The following is a 16,665-nucleotide window of genomic DNA, read 5'->3' as shown; positions in this document are numbered from 1 at the left end:
AAATCTCTCAAGTAGTTCCTTCTCTGCATTTATAAGCTTCTACCTCACAGGAAAGATACTCTGCAGATTTTGTTGACTTTTATAAACATGATCTGCTTTTATTGTACGAATTTTAATGAGTTTGAGTTTCTTTGACCAAAAATAAGAAAATTAAAAATTCATAAATTATTATCTTAAAATTTTGTTGTTTGATAGTTTGTTAATAATGAATCTTCCCTTTTTCAATATATATTGACGCTAGCGCTTCTTGTGCCTCTTACTATGCAATGATGTGTTTGTAACCTTTAAAAGTTTGTTGACTTTGAGGTCAGCGCTTGAGGTTCTTCTGGTGCAAAGGTGTTGCTAAAATATTTTGCAGCAAGAAAAAAAATGGGATTCTCTCTGTTACCAAAACCAACTCCTTGCATTTTGTTCTTGGTTCTGCTTTCTTCTACTTGCTTCACTTCAACAGGTTCACTCCTTTGCTATTGTTTTCTTTCTTCCTCGTCTATGTCTTGAAAATGTAATTGCTTCCTTGTTTTTTGAATAATGGGTTCTTCAGTTTTCGTTAAATGCATAACCTTTTTATGGTGGTCTTCTGTTATGTTGTATATGGACCTTGCGTCCTGTTGGATTTTGATGTGCATAGGTATGCCTGAGAAAGATGCTACATTTGAACTTGATAAAGAAAATGTGGAAACTTTTTACCATTTCTTAACTTCTGGCTGCTGATCTAGTTGATGTCAAGTATATTTAGTTAAAGTGTGTCGTTTAGCTTGATCTGATTCTATGAAGATCTAGATATGGAACAAAAAAATTATATAAAATTGTGTTATGACTATTTGGTAATTAGAATAGTTGCTTTGGCATTTGAGTCATCTGAGAAATAAAGTTATGATTTTTTTATTTTTTTTTAAATATGTTTCTAAGTTGGAGATTGCACGAGATTTGTCCCCAAGAACTTCTGCAACTGGGAAAACTCCCCATGAGTGGGTGGTGATCACCAATAGAGATTTGTTTTGGCTGTAAATGGAATAATTCGTGTGTAAAGCTCCTCTCAGATTTTGGATCCAGTATATATAACTCGCAGTTCTTTGTCATTATTAGTATACGGATCATGAATCATTCTACAAGAAATAAATATGCAAAGATGAAGAACTATATCTTCACCCATAAAGAAAATGTGTGCTTGCTTCTTGCTTTCCTTTTTTATGACTACATAAGCAAGTAAATGATTGGAATATTTAGAGGTTCACCATTTATTTGCTTACTTTCTTTTCCTTTTAATCACTTTCCACTTGATGTTGGTTGTTTATCTTTCAGATGCTTATGATCCGCTTGACCCAAATGGGAATATCACAATCAAATGGGATGTTTTATCCTGGACCCCTGATGGATATGTAGTAAGTACATTCATCACCCATTAATATGAGAACATATGTTGTACATTATGCATGCTGTTGAAATGTCTTTTTTTGCTTTTCTTTCCACTGCTTGGTTGCATCTTTTGTAAATGATTTGTTTTGGCTTAGTTTTGTCGGGTTAGTTATTCAGAAATCTAAGAAAGAATTGAATGTACAGGCTGTTGTTACAATGAACAACTTCCAAAGATATCGTCACATTACATCACCTGGCTGGTCACTAGGATGGACATGGGCAAAAAGGGAGGTAATATGGAGCATGATGGGAGGGCAGACCACTGAACAAGGAGACTGCTCAAAATTTAAGGGAAATATTCCACATTCTTGTAAGAAAAATCCAACAGTGGTAGATTTGCTTCCTGGGACACCTTACAATCAACAAATTGCAAATTGTTGCAAAGGTGGGGTGCTCAGTTCATGGGTGCAGGATCCAAGCAGAGCAGCTGCATCTTTTCAAGTCAGTGTTGGTGATGCTGGAAACTCAAAGAGAACTGTCAAACTCCCAACAAACTTCACCTTGAAAACACCTGGACCAGGTTATACTTGTGGAAAAGCTAGGATTGTCAGACCCACTAAGTTCATTACTCCAGACAAAAGGAGAACGACCCAAGCACTGAGTAAGTTATAGGATTTTAATTGCATTTTCACAGTTGTCCACTCAATATGATCTCTATTTTCATCCTGCCTCCTATCAGCCTCATATTCTGTTGTTGGCAACTAGTAGTTAAGGATCCAGAGTTAATTCTTATTCTCCCTATAAATGTGGGTTTGATTCTTCTTAAAACTCTTTAGTCTTCCCTAGTGAGCAAACTTCTCCTGGAAGATCTTCTTGTTCCAAGGGACTAGTTGACTAATTGTGATTGAGTAAAACTGCTTGTGATTTAAGCTTGTGAAGTAGTCCTTTGGTTGGCCACTATTAACATGTCCGTGTTTGAAAACCCAATAAGTTAAGTTGGTGTTAAGGTCACTTGTTTTGTTAGCTTGTGGTTTTTATTAAAGATGTTTCAAGTGTTTCTCCTCCTGGGATTACTTACCACTTTTGTTTTCCAGTCTCATACTCTTCATTCATCAAAGTTTGTTGATACCAACATCTAGGACACACGTAGCTAATTCTCTGCTTAAATTTAAAACCAATTGAAGTTTACAGTTGTTATGAAGAACTGTCAGCAAATTCCTACAATTTATTGAATCCTTAATTTCGTTCTTATTCATTGCAGTGACATGGCAGGTGGTATGCACATATTCACTATTTCTAGCTCATAAAACTCCCACTTGCTGCCTCTCGCTTTCATCTTTCCATAATAATACTATTGTGCCTTGCCCAACATGTTCATGTGGCTGCCAACGTAATTCATCTCAGTCAGGGAAATGTGTAAAGTAGGTTTACAATCTATGAATCTCCATCGTAAAAGTATAGTGATTTCCTTGTACATACTAAGTTGTAAAGTCATATTTTTCCTTTCTTTGTGTGGTTACAGTCCAGGTACACCACATTTGGCCTCATTTGTTTCTGGCTTTGGGGAGAACAATCTTTCACCTATGGTTCAATGTTCTAATCACATGTGTCCAATCCGAGTCCACTGGCATGTTAAGTTCAGCTCCGAGAAGTACTGGCATGTGAAGGTTATGATTACTAATTTTAATTACAGGATGAAATATTCTGACTGGAACTTGGCTATTCAACATCCGAACTTTGACCATCGGACTCAAGTGTCCGGTTTCAACTACAAGCTAATAACTCCTTATGCTTCAATAAGTAAGTGTGTGATGTGAACCTAAATTGTATGTTTCAAAATTCTGGGGCTACAAATTTTCTTAAATGCTGTTAAATTTCTGTCTTAATTCTTGGTCATAAAATATCAAACTTTTCATATATTTTGGTTTGAACAGATGATACAGCAGAGTTGTGGGGAATGAAGTCCCAGCATAATGATGTTCTCAATCTAGCTGGCCCGAATGGCAAGGTTCAAGGAGATATACTCTTCCGAAAGGATAAAGCATCTTTAAGTTTTGATAAGGGTTGGGCTTTCCCTAGAAGGATCTACTTCAATGGTGACATGTGTGTGATGCCACCACCCAGTGCTTATCCCTTTTAGATTATAATCAGATTGCAGTTTTCGATCTCAACAAGTGTCCTATACTGAAGACAATGAGAATGAGGATAAGGAAACGAAACAAGTTGTCAAAGTTTGCTGAAAAATTTTCTGCATTATTTCTTTTAAGACCATAGTCTTTGCTTTGTTGCTTTAAAAGCTCAATAAGGTTGGTATTCGGATATAATCATGTAAGCATTGTGAAGTGTTTTCGTAGTATTATTAGTAAAGGCTGAAAACAAAGTATCATACATGTGATGATTGCAAACATTAGATTAAGATGAACAATAACAAAAAAGAGAAAGACAGAATGAATGTTTTAACTTGGATCCCCCATACTTTTTTGTTAGAACATTTTTAGCTTCCACCATGCAACAGGTAAATCATCAATCATGCACCATTCCAAGAAATGCAAACGATAAGAAGGAAGATAGCACAAGAGGAGGAAGTGATGGAATTATCACAATAATAGAAAAGATGGAGAAGCAAAATGAAAAGATGATGGAGGAGTCACAAAGGATGCAGGAGCTCTAGGGAAAGTAAATAATAAATGCCTATGGTGAAGTTTCACGAGAAGAGTGTGGAGTGTTGGGGACCACAAAGGAATTGATCACTTCAAATTACTTCATAATTTCTGTTCAGCTTTTTCTATACCTCTCAATTAGTTGATAATAAAGGATTCTGCAATCTACAACAAATAGTTTCATAATATGCATTAGAAATACCTTCACTTTTTTTGAAAAAAAATTAAATGATTACAAGTTCCATGTTTTTTTATGAGCAGCTTAAGGTCCAAGAAGATCTCACTAAAATACTTGAAGTTTATACCAAATTTATAGATTTGGAATTCATTATCGAAATACATCGTACACTTGATTTCATCACCAAATGTATATACACTTGGCATGGGTCGTCAATTGATGTTATTGTTAGGCCTATAGTTGAAGTTGTTGTCAAGTTTATGCACTTGTTATTAATTTCTTGATGTTTTGTCGCTAAGTATATGTGATTGATATTAATCACTTGATGTGGAGTAATCAATTAATGAAGATAACATTTCTAAAATTGCTATAATAAAAAGGTGTGCGAGTTCAAGACCATTTTTTCAGGTTTGACTTATAGGAGTGCATGATCAATTCATCCATTCTTTTAGTTTCTGGGTTCAAAATCCAAATTTAAAGGTTATGTATTGTTATGATCCAGATCCAATCGTCTTCACCCCAATCTCAGTACAGTAATATCTATAGTAAATCGTTGACCGACTTATAAAGATAAGATATGAAAATTAAATTTATCTAATAAGTGAGTCCTGAAAATATCATTAAGACATTTAAATCATTTTTAATATAAATCATGATAATAAAGAGGTGTAATTAGTAATAAATATAATGAGGCTGAAAACAATGTGAAAGAAAAAAAAGAGAGCAAATATTAAACTAAGATGAAGAATGACAAAAGAAGAAAGACAAAATAAATACTTTAGTTAAAGATCTCCACGTACCAGTCTCTAATCTAGAAGACAAAACAAATTTTCAATAAATAATTTAGAAAGAAAATCAGAAGATTTCTGAACCAGGCTGGCTCCAAAGGCAACAATGTTGAAGCAGAGCTACTCCTTCCACAGGATTACGTAACTGTACTTTTAGTAAAATGTTCGAGCTTTTCCTCCAAAGATTTATTTGACAATTGTGTGAAGGCACCACCTACACCTTTATCTGTTTTAGAGCATCATATTCAGTTTGCAGAGTTCGATCTCAAGAAGCGTGCTATATTGAAGACAATGAAAACGAGGTTAAGGAAAAGAAACATGTTGTTCAAGAGTTTCTTGCAAATTTTTCTTCATAAATTTTTTCAAGAGTAGGGGTGCGTACTAAGCGGGTATGAACGGGTTCAGATTTGAAATGGTTGTTCGATACCAATTCATTTTCACTTTCAATATTGGTTTGACTTTTTGTGTCCTATATAATTGCCGTTACATCCTTTTTCTTAAATAAACTTTCAATATTTTTTCGTCAAAATAAAAATAGTTTACATAAATAAGTCTCACTAATGTCTCCTAAATATTTAAGGAAATTTAAGTAGAAAATAAAGTGTTATAAAGATAATTTGAATATTTAACAACGAATAAAAACTTAAATAAGGATCAGATACAAGAACAGAAGGAACAGAAAATAAGCATAAAAGAAATATCCTAAGTATGAAAAAGACAACCAGTTAAAATCCTTCTTTCTGTCTACTTTTGAGCTATGTAGCACACGACACGGATACGGATACGGAGATACGTATAATTTTTAAAATATAGGATACGCCAACATGGATCTATATACTATATAATTTTAAATTATATAAATTGAAAATAAATATTTATGTGCAAAAGTATGTTCCAAATTCTTTTGAGAGTAATAAGATATTTTTCATGACTGGTTCAAAAGAATTTATTCCTTCTTTTTATAATCATAATAAAAATTTATACAATAAATTTGAGTTTTTAGAAAATTATTGTATTTATACATTTTAAAATTATGTTAGAACCGTGCTAGAATTTTCAAAAATCCAACAAATATTTTTTGAATTGAACATTTCACCGATAAGTGTCATACGAGTGTCAACACCGATACGTGTATTCGACATGAATACATCATTTAAGAGAAGTGTCTGAGCCTCATACCTTTTTGAGTGCTCTAATTAGAAGTGTTTTGATAGAAGAATATGTATAGTAGTTTTATTTTCGACAAAATAATTGAAAAATGAAAGCATGCAACAAAATAATTAAAAAAAAGGAAAAGCATGCGAGAGACTTTAGAAAAATAATAGCTGGCAATGACATTACAGTGTCAAACACAATATGACAAGTTGAGGACACACCAATTCTTACTTCCAGACCTTCCCGGGAGCTGTTTGTTCCTTTGTTTGGTCGGGTTTAGTTGTCTCGTGCTTACGAAAACGACAACAATAATGTTCACTATAATTATATATATATCATTCTACTATCTTATTTTTGTGGGGCTTATCAACCTACAATTTACTAAATCAATGAATACAAAATGTTCAAAATTATGTTTCTCAAATCCAAGTTTATCTATTAAGAACTGAAGTTTTAAGTTTAGTTCAATTCCATAAAATTAATTTAAAATTAATTTTTAAGATGAAATTTACACCTACTCGTATATAATTAGTTTTCTTTAGTTAATTTGAATCTCCAACATTATCACTATTTCAAAACTTAAATATCTATTCAAATTAAAAAAAAAATACAAAAAGAAAATCTTAAAAAAAAATGAAAAATTTCACAATAAAATAAAACAATATGTTTTATCCTATAAAATATATACCCTTAATCTAAATTTAAATTCTAGTTTTGTACTATCAAATGTCCCAAAAAAGAAAGAACCCCATTAACCAACTGTGTCGGTAAGCCATATATATATATATATATATATAACACAACCCTAAACCCTAATGTACAGCATAACACAAAATGCCCCACCGACACAACAAGTTATTCTGATTCATGTACAAATAAGTTTGTCCAACCACAAAAAGCCACGTGTAATTGTACTTCACAGAAAATATTTCTTTATTTAGAAAATAAATATGAAGCAGAAGAAATTATGAAAGAGCTGACCCAATGGGAAGGGTTGCTTTCATGAATCTTCAGACTTAGTTGGTTTGATTATGATGGGGATTAAGCAATAGCTGTTTATATTATTAATTAATTTGCATTCGTCTACTTTTTTTTGTTCTATTGTGCAATTAAAAACCATTAGGAAAACCATTGATATGGTAGGTGCAACTAAAGTTTATTTATTTTATTAGTTTTATATTTTAATCTTGACCACATTGCAAAAGTATATAAATTTAGGTTCGCAATAAAAAAAATACTAAATAGTAAAACGTGTTTTATAAAATCAAAATTGTTGTTTTTGGTGAAACACTTAATTATAGTTTATGAGACTAAGATACTACATATTACTCATTACTCGTATGACACTCGTAGAACACGTATCAGTGAATTGTCAAATTCAAAAAATATTTATTGAATTTATGACAATTCTAACACAATTTTTAAATTAAAAAATACATTAATTTTGTAAACCTAAAACTTATTATTGTATAAATTTTTAGTATGATTATAAAAATAAAGAATAATTTCTTATGAACCGGTCATGAAAAACATTTTTTTTTGTTAAAAAATATAAAATATATTTGTGCACATAAATCTTTATTTTTAATTTATATAATTCATAATTATATAATATATATATATATATATTCATGTTTTCATATCCTACACTTTAAAAATTATACGTATTTCTGTGTCCAAATCCATGTCGTATCAGTATTCACATAAGTATATTTGTTATACTCATGTAACCTTTGTATTAAATAATTTATATAATTTATATGATTAAATGTGAAAATATTTTGCATCGCTTATACATAAATTAAGCAAGTTTATTCAATTTGCCTTTTGGGTTTGGAGTACTTTGGGATGGGAGTATGTATTAGCAAAATAGAAGAAAACAAATAATTTATCTTCTAGGTCTGAAAATAGTGGCATATTTGTGTTGACTTCCTTTGTTTTTCTATACTCGTAATTCTTAATATTATTCTTTTGTTGGAGTGTTTTTGTCTTTAATTAAGGGGTGTTTATGGATATATTAATTGAATATCAATCCCATTTTATTAAATGCTTTACATTATTTTAAAAAATAATTTTAGAAGGTTTTTAATTTTATTAAATAAACAAATTTTTAATATCTTTTATGATTAAGTTAAAATTTACTTTTTAAATATGATATTAAAATGAATGCATCCGTCACTCATTTATTATATATTTTTTAAAATATATTTTAAAATATATGCAATTTCAACAAAGTATTTTTTAAAATTATTTTCAAAATAAAATTAATTTAGATTTGAAATAAAATATTTAACATAAAAATTTAAAATAATTGATTTAAGATTTTGAAGCTCAAAAATTTAACATAAAGAAAAATAATTGAAAAATTAAATTAAAATACCTACTAAATAATAGTAACATTCAGAATTATTAAACTTTGTCTTTATATTAAGAAAATGAATACTCAAATTTTAAATGTACGTATTAACCATGGTAAGTGTAGTATTGATTAAATCCTAAAAATGATGCACATTGATTAATAAAAGACAAATTCAATTAAAGCCGTTTCATTGTCATCCTACAAGTCAAACTAATTAAATGAAATCAAAATCTACAACAATTTTATGAAAAACATCTTAACATTTAGTAGGTTCTCTAAGTTTTTTCTAAGAGTAATTCACGTTTTCCAAGTAAAGTGTTAATGCAATAAGATTAATTTTCTGAAGAAACGCAACGTGAGAAAAAAAAAGAGTCAAAAATGATAAATTTCCATGCCAATTTTTTTTTTCCACATGTCATACAATACCACATTATTATATGTTAGAGAATCTGTTATAATTCATTGCATTATATTTTTACCATTTGACTTCAAATAAATAATGCACATAATTTTTAATTAATGTCGTGCAAAAAATAATTTCGTTTTAATACACTATTCCTAACACGGTCTGTCACCAACAAAAAAAAAAACATTTAAAATTACATATTTGAGAGAAATCACTTATAAATCAAGATAAATAATTATTAAATAAAAATCTTTAAAAAATGTAACTTTTAACAAATTTCTGTTAATAACAGACTATAAAAAAAGTATAGTTAACTTTTCTTTACATTGTAAATATAAAAAATTCTAAACGTAATTTTAAAAATTATTATTATAAAAAAAATCCTGTTATACACTATTGTACATTCTTAATTGACTTTTTTATTTTCTATATCTTAAATTGGATTGTTCTCATCATACACTAATCATATTCCTCTTTTACCATAACTTTTGCAGAGTATTAAGCTTCTTTCATTGTTGTCTTGTGGGGAAAATCAAAACCCATTTTGTTTCACCTAACAATCTTTAGTTTTTGTAAAAGGTAAGAGTTTGTCATCACAAATTTGCAAGGAAAAACATTTTTTTATGTTCAAAAAGCAATAGTTGTAGTTTATTTTAGAACACCGTCAATAATGAGTTTAGGTACTTGCATAGTATTTTATTTTATAGATACCAATTTGCATATATACCTTTCTTAAACACTGATGATGAGCCAACTGGGACAAACTAGATAGTCAGTTTCTGGCGCTCATCTTTTCCACTCTCTCTCTTTCTTTTCTTCACTCTCTCTCTCTCTCTTCTTTTTTTTCTTTATTGCTGGTTTTCTCTGTCACAGATCTTGAATTGTTCAGGCAAGAACTCAGACCAGTTATCATCTTGTACCATCCAAAATGGGTTTCTCTCTGTTACCAAAAGCAACTCCTTGCATTTTGCTCTTGGTTCTGCTGTATTGCACTTGCTTCACTTCAACAGGTTCACCCCATTACTGTTCTCTTGGGATTTTCTTTGTTTCTGTGACTTTGTTCACTCTTCATTAGATGCTTAAAGTTTTCAATTTTCTTGTGGTCTTCATTTTATGCTGCGTGGACCTTACGCCCTTTGGGTTCTTTAAATGAAGGCGTGTGAGTTATGAAAGATGCTTCCTTTGTTCTTTTGAATTTGATAAAGAAAGTGGGGTTTGTCCTATTGTGGAAAAGTTTGATCATTTATTAGCCTCTGGCGGCTAATCTTGTTGGTGCCAAATGTTTTATGTAGAAAATATGCTGTTTAGGTTGTTTTGTTACTATAAAGATTTACATTTTAAACTTGGAACTTAATGAAAATTGTGTTCTGACTATCTTTTAATTACAATTGATTTGGCATTTGAGTTTTCGTAGAGTCAAGTGAGAAGTAAGTCCATGGTTTGTCTTTCTTCTTCTTCTTTTTTTTTACCTATTGGCGTTTGTAAGAGTTTTAAGTTTGAAATTACTATTGCTTCCACGAGATTTCTGCCTAAGAACTTCTGTAATTGGGTATGCTCTGCATGAGGACTTGAGTAGGCAGTTACCATGCTGATCAGTTTTGGTTGTAGATGGAATAAGTCATGTATAAAGGTCCTTGCATATTTTAGATCCCAGGTATCTTCCAGTTTAAATGATGGAATTGTGAATCATACATGCTAAAATATGTACTGATAAAAAAACTAGAACTTCACCTGCCCCGTTGACTTCAACAGTATAATTGCTTATTTACTTTCTTTCTTTTTTTTGGGTGACTACTTGAGCAATTATGGCAATTGTGTGTCTCATAATTTCTACTGTGTGCTTTGTAGTATACTATAGGGATATTCAGAGGTTCAACATTTACTTTGTTTTCTTTCCTTTCCTTTTAATTACTTTCCTCTTGCTGTTGGCTGTTTATCTTTCAGATGCTTATGATCCGCTTGACCCAAATGGGAATATCACAATCAAATGGGATATTATAACTTGGACCCCTGATGGATATGTAGTAAGTATACCCTTTTCCAATAGTAACCATTAATACGAGAAGCAAATGATGTTATACATTATGCATGTATTTGCTCCTTTTCTTTCCACTGGTCATCTTCTTGTGATGCATGTGCATGTTTATGTCAGCTGCATCTCATGTAATATATCAATTCTTGGATAATATAGAGTTCTGGATAAGAAATGATTTTATTTCAACTAGAACCTGACATGGTTTGAATTTCGTATCTCAATCATGAGCCTGTTACAACTATTTTCTAAGTTTGTGTTTATTTACTATTTAAGTTTTAATTAAAGGATAAGGTTGATAACTCAATTATACAGATGAGTTTATTTAGTTTAGTGATTATAGAAATTTAAAGTGACTTTAGCTCAATTTTGTTCTATTAGTTACATTAGACATCTAAGATTCCATTGAATGTACAGGCTGTTGTTACAATGAACAATTTCCAACAATATCGTCATATTGCTTCACCTGGCTGGAGACTAGGATGGACATGGGCAAAAAAGGAGGTAATATGGAGCATGATGGGAGGGCAGACCACTGAACAAGGAGATTGTTCAAAATTTAAGGCAGGTATTCCACATTGCTGTAAGAAAGATCCGACGGTTGTGGATTTGCTTCCTGGAACACCTTACAATCAACAAATTGCAAATTGCTGCAAAGGTGGGGTGCTTGGTTCTTGGGTGCAGGATCCGACCAATGCAGTTTCATCATTTCAAGTTAGTGTTGGTAGAGCTGGAACCACAAACAAAACTGTCAAAGTCCCAAAAAACTTTACCTTGAGTGCACCAGGACCAGGTTATACTTGTGGTCCAGCCAAGATTGTGAAACCCACACAATTCATTCAAGCAGACAAAAGGAGAGTGACCCAAGCACTGAGTAAGTTATAGGACTTTTAATGTCATTTTCACAGTTGCCAATATGATTATATATTTTTCTGCTGCCTCCTTCCAACCTCACTAGTTGTAGGTTTTGTTGGTAACAAAATCTGAGACTCGTGTTAATAATTCTCTTAAATTTAAGACTAATTGAAGCTTACAGTTATAAGAAACTATATTCTTAACATCACTCTTGTTTATTGCAGTGACATGGAATGTGACATGCCAATACTCACAATTTCTAGCTCAGAAAACTCCCTCTTGCTGTGTCTCACTTTCATCTTTCTACAATGATACTATTGTGCCGTGCCCAACATGTGCATGTGGCTGCCAGGGTAACTCATCTCTGTCAGGAAGCTGTGTGAAGTAAGTTTCCACTACTAAGTGATTTGTCATTTCCTTCTAGCCACTAAGTTGTACCTTCATATATTTCCTTTATCTCTGGTTACAGTTCACAAACGCCACATTTGGCATCGGTTGTTTCTGGCTCTGGGAAGAATAACTTGTCACCTTTGGTTCAATGTACTAGTCATATGTGTCCAGTCCGAATCCACTGGCATGTGAAGGTAAACTACAAGGAGTACTGGCGTGTAAAGGTTACTATTACTAATTTTAATTACAGGATGAACTATTCTGAGTGGAACATGGTTGTTCAACATCCAAACTTCGACAATTTGACTCAATTGTTCAGTTTCAACTACAAGTCATTGACCCCTTACGGTTCAATAAGTAAGTGTGGCAACTTGTTTGTTTTAAATTTCTGGAGTTAAGAATTTTCTTAAATGCTGTGAATTTTATTTCTTAATTCTTTGAAAGGAAGCATCAAACTTTTACTCCTTTTTTTCATAAATTTGAAGGCAAGTACTGATTTTAAGTTCCCTTTTACAGATGACACAGCAATGCTATGGGGAGTTAAGTTCTATAATGATTTTCTGAGCCAAGCTGGCCCTAATGGCAATGTTCAATCCGAGCTACTCTTCCGAAAGGATAAAGCAACTTTTACTTTTGATAAGGGATGGGCTTTTCCTCGAAGGATCTATTTCAATGGTGACAATTGTGTCATGCCACCACCTGATGCTTATCCGTGGTTACCTAATGCTGGTTCTCGGCAAGAAGTTTCCTTGTTTGCCTTGGTGATAGCTTATTTGGTAGCCTTGGTATTTTATGCCCACGCATAAAGTTCCAATCTGTGGTACACTTAGGCTTGTAACAGAAAATTTTCAGTCAGACCAGTTTTGACTCATATTTGTGATGTCAGTTTATCATTTGAAGCATGAGGGAGGAATGAGGATGACATCCAGTGGCAACTCAAGATTAGCTTCACGTGTCCTATAGTTTGTTACCGAGGGTTCAGCACATTGGTGGTAGAATTTGTTTTTGTTTTTGTGTTTGTTGTAATTCAGTGATGTATGTATCGTTATTATGATGTAACTGTAATTATAATAAATATACACACCAACATGTCACATGAATATAGACTTGATGAATCATGTGAGTTTGAAATGATAGTGATCTTTTACTAAAAGTTTCCTACACAATAAAAATGTTTTTTTGTATCATACTCAATGTGGTCTAAAGAGAACCTGAGTAAAAGGAAGAGGTATCCAATATCCATTACAGCATTGCCATAAAAGCATTTACATGATTCAAACAAAATCATTGCATGGAATTATATTTGCTATTCAGCACCCCATCACCGCCAATGAATCAGCTCACAAATTTATGAGTTTAGCTTGGTGTTTTCAAACAGTTCCTAAAGAATCTTCATACCTGATGTACGTTATGTGGGTGCAAGAAAACTTGGCTTCAAAATTTCACAGAAAACAATTGTATCTTGCTTATGTGCTAGTTCACCAAAGAGCTAGCATAACAAGCATTGTTAAAATGAATACTGTGAAGTTCAATAGGTTCACAGGGGCAGAGTTAGGGAGGATCGGGTAGGTATCCGGCGGTGGAAGCATGCATTCTTCACCATTAAAGTAGACCTTGCGAGGAAATGCCCACCCCTGCTTGAGTGTGAACGTATCCTTATCTTTCTGAAGAAGAATTTCTGATTGAACATTCCCAGTTGGTCCAGCTTCCATCAAGAGATCGTTAAAGTATTTCATACCATAGAACATACCAGTGTCATCTGCATACAAAATGATAACACACATTAGCACTCATTCTTAAAAGTTATGATTTGACTTAGAAAACACAAAAGATTTATTTGTTGCCACTCACTTATGGACTCGTAAGGAAGTATAGGCTTGTAATCAAAGCTGAAAACTTGGGTGACGTTGTTAAGATTTGGATGCTGAACAGCAAGAGTCCAGAGGGAGTAATTCATACGGTAGTTGAAATTTGTTACGGCAACCTTGACTCGCCAATAGTCCATATAGTTGAGCTTCACGTGCCAGTGTACCCTTATTGGGCACATATGATGAGTGCACTGTAGCAATGGTTCATTGTCTTTCTTTGGAGTGTGAATCCCCACCATGTTGATACGTTTGGAGTCACTCCTGCATACCATAACAACATGTAAGAGAACGGTTCTAGTTATCAAGAGGTCATTGATTTTTTTGAAAATCAGACTTTACTTGATACAGTTCCTCTTGTTCTGGCATCCACAGGCACAAGAGGGACAAGGGGTGATGGTCTCATTGTAAAAGGATGACAAAGATACACAGCAACCTGGGTTCTTTCTTGCCAGAAATTGTGAGTATGTGCAAGTAACATTCCATGTCACTGTATGATATAAAACAAAAAGAAATTAAGAGAATAGTTTGGAAAATGGACAGGAAATTGATGTCACAAAGTTAAGGAACCGACTTAGTGCTTGAGTCTTGCGGCGCTTGTCAGCTGTAAGGAAAACGGTGGAAGGGACAACCTTAGCAGGACCACAAGTGTAGCCTGGTCCTGGACCCAAGAGAGTGAAGTTCTTGGGAAGTTTAACTGTCTTGTTTGAAGTGCCAGCTAGCCCAATACTGACTTGGAAGGATGAAACTGCTGATGAAGGGTCTTGGCCCCATGCTGCCACCACTCCACCCTTACAACAGTTTGAGAATTGTTGATTGTAAGGTACACCGGGGAGCAAGTCTACAACTGTGGGAGTTTTCTTGCAGCAGTGAGGTACATTGCCTTTGAACTTAGAGCAGTCTCCTTGCTCTGTGGTTTGAGCTCCTACCATGGACCATATTACTTCCTTCTTTGCCCATGACCACGACAAGGTCCATCCCGGATTCATGATGTGCCGAAACATTTGGAAATTGCTCATTGTTACCACTGCCTGGTAAAAAATGCAATACACAGAAACAGGTCATTTCATCAAATGAAAAGTTACTTTTCAATTGGTGTTGAAGTGACGTGCTTTATGTTTGAATGTGTTTAGTATAAAGCAAGTTAGTAATAAACTCCATAAAAAAATTTATCCAGCGCAAAAACTACCTAAAGTTACTTCAGCTTAGATCAATGCTTGACTCTTGAGTCAATTCTTCAATATGAAATCAAACATATGAAAATTTTACTTAAAACCATATTAATTAGGAGTTCAAGGTGATTAAGGAAGATCCTTCGTGAAACCAATTACAGATTATTTTGAACAAATAACAATTCAGTTTGTATTACTTACTACATAGCCATCTGGTGTCCAAGACACAACATCCCATTTGATCGTTACATTTCCATTTGGATCCAAAGGATCATACGCAGCTACAATGAGAAACATCAAGAAATCAGTTGGACGTGTGTGAAATGTAAATGAAAGTGAAGCAAATTCAGCATAGAGGGTACTTGTTATCTCACCAGCATAAGAAAATAGCACAAGAACACATACAGCTGCTGATATGACAAGCCTCATTCCCTGATGTTATGAACTATGACAAGAGTGGTGGTGAGAGTTAGCAACTTTTTTCAGTGGGATTGGAGTATCCTGAGCTGAATGGTATGGAATTGGATGTGTAGTATTGTAGAAAAAGAGCTCTGAAGGGAATTGTTTTGGGGTTCTAAGTGATGGCTCACCTAATGGTTGTTGGTTACCTTAACATTTATATTTCCATCGTTGTCTCAGCCTTGAGATTTCCTTTTGAACTTCCCATTTCTTAAAGCAACGGCCACTGACTAGAATAGGATACAAGAGTGAACATTACACGTCAACCGTTGTGTTTGAAGAGGCATTTGTTCTCTGATGGCTTAGGCTCACCATACCATCAACTTAGGCAGAAAAGTGCATAACACAATGTCATAATATTAGTAACACATGTTAATCAGAGATTAAATTGATGAATGCCCAATACTTTAAGAACTACTTATGTAATTTTATCAAGACCATTCAGAAAACAACATAATATTTCAACACCATATTGGTAATTTATTGAAAAAACATTATAGGTTTCTCCAAAATAAGCCTAAGGTGATGAAGGCTACATTTAACAAGTTTAGGCAATAACTACCCTCAAAAGGGTCATTTTCTTCATTTTTTTTTACCTTTTTTTAAAGTTTGATCTAGCCTAAACATTTTCATTTAGGCATTCAATGCATCCAAATGAATATGATAATAGTAACAGTGTGTATCTCTGGGAACTTCCCATTTCTTTGAATCATTTTTTAGCAAGAATGATAGGAAGACAAGGATTGAACAAGTGAGGGATGAGATGAAAACGTGGTACTATGTTGTGTCAAAAACTTGATCATTGTATTAGGTAACATATGTCACTTCTGTAGACCTTGCCAACTAATTTTGTGAACTATTCTTTATGATGTTTCTTTTTACACCACGTTGAATCAGAGACATGAGTTTGATGCAAGCAAGCCAAGTAGGGACTAGGTAGTGAGTTCCTTTCTAGTCAAAAGGACACTCTAGCTGCTGCATGCATCTTCA

The 16,665-nt window shown here is 33.1% G+C and overlaps 3 protein-coding genes across 3 annotated transcripts; 2 read left to right on the top strand and 1 right to left on the bottom strand.

The window, feature by feature from the left end:
- Window positions 1–3,816, top strand: LOC137825471 (protein COBRA). Its single transcript, XM_068631138.2, has 6 exons — window positions 1–451; window positions 1,303–1,382; window positions 1,561–2,017; window positions 2,618–2,777; window positions 2,879–3,156; window positions 3,291–3,816. Exons 1-6 carry the CDS (start codon window positions 370–372, stop codon window positions 3,494–3,496), a joined length of 1,263 nt encoding a protein of 420 aa, XP_068487239.2. The 5' UTR covers window positions 1–369; the 3' UTR covers window positions 3,497–3,816.
- A 5,693-nt stretch (window positions 3,817–9,509) lies between these two features.
- Window positions 9,510–13,366, top strand: LOC137823440 (protein COBRA). Its single transcript, XM_068628576.2, has 6 exons — window positions 9,510–9,912; window positions 10,847–10,926; window positions 11,352–11,808; window positions 12,014–12,173; window positions 12,259–12,536; window positions 12,696–13,366. Exons 1-6 carry the CDS (start codon window positions 9,831–9,833, stop codon window positions 12,983–12,985), a joined length of 1,347 nt encoding a protein of 448 aa, XP_068484677.1. The 5' UTR covers window positions 9,510–9,830; the 3' UTR covers window positions 12,986–13,366.
- Window positions 13,367–13,395: 29 nt separating this feature from the next.
- LOC137823441 (COBRA-like protein 4) lies at window positions 13,396–15,808 on the bottom strand. Its single transcript, XM_068628577.2, has 6 exons — window positions 15,591–15,808; window positions 15,418–15,497; window positions 14,619–15,075; window positions 14,387–14,534; window positions 14,031–14,308; window positions 13,396–13,938 (listed from the first exon to the last, which is right to left on the bottom strand). The coding sequence occupies exons 1-6, from the start codon at window positions 15,643–15,645 to the stop codon at window positions 13,658–13,660; spliced, it is 1,299 nt and encodes a 432-aa protein (XP_068484678.1). The 5' UTR covers window positions 15,646–15,808; the 3' UTR covers window positions 13,396–13,657.
- Window positions 15,809–16,665: the final 857 nt, after the last annotated feature.

This window comes from Phaseolus vulgaris, chromosome 8, assembly GCF_051622355.1.
Source record: "Phaseolus vulgaris cultivar YP4 chromosome 8, ASM5162235v1, whole genome shotgun sequence".
In the NCBI taxonomy this organism is placed as follows: domain Eukaryota; kingdom Viridiplantae; phylum Streptophyta; class Magnoliopsida; order Fabales; family Fabaceae; genus Phaseolus; species Phaseolus vulgaris.
This window is presented reverse-complemented; position numbering and strand designations above follow the sequence as displayed.

Bases quoted from the DNA above. Each gene is read 5' to 3' on its own strand.
- LOC137825471 (XM_068631138.2), top strand. From the start codon at position 370: ATGGGATTCTCTCTGTTACCAAAACCAACTCCTTGCATTTTGTTCTTG. The intron at 2,778-2,878 runs GTAGGTTTACAA...GTGTGGTTACAG, and splicing joins CAGTCAGGGAAATGTGTAAA to TCCAGGTACACCACATTTGG. The intron at 3,157-3,290 runs GTAAGTGTGTGA...TGGTTTGAACAG, and splicing joins AACTCCTTATGCTTCAATAA to ATGATACAGCAGAGTTGTGG.
- LOC137823440 (XM_068628576.2), top strand. From the start codon at position 9,831: ATGGGTTTCTCTCTGTTACCAAAAGCAACTCCTTGCATTTTGCTCTTG. The intron at 11,809-12,013 runs GTAAGTTATAGG...TGTTTATTGCAG, and splicing joins GAGAGTGACCCAAGCACTGA to TGACATGGAATGTGACATGC. The intron at 12,537-12,695 runs GTAAGTGTGGCA...TCCCTTTTACAG, and splicing joins GACCCCTTACGGTTCAATAA to ATGACACAGCAATGCTATGG.
- LOC137823441 (XM_068628577.2), bottom strand. From the start codon at position 15,645: ATGAGGCTTGTCATATCAGCAGCTGTATGTGTTCTTGTGCTATTTTCT. The intron at 15,498-15,590 runs GTGAGATAACAA...TTCTCATTGTAG, and splicing joins TGTGCTATTTTCTTATGCTG to CTGCGTATGATCCTTTGGAT. The intron at 15,076-15,417 runs GTAAGTAATACA...ATTTTTTACCAG, and splicing joins GGACACCAGATGGCTATGTA to GCAGTGGTAACAATGAGCAA.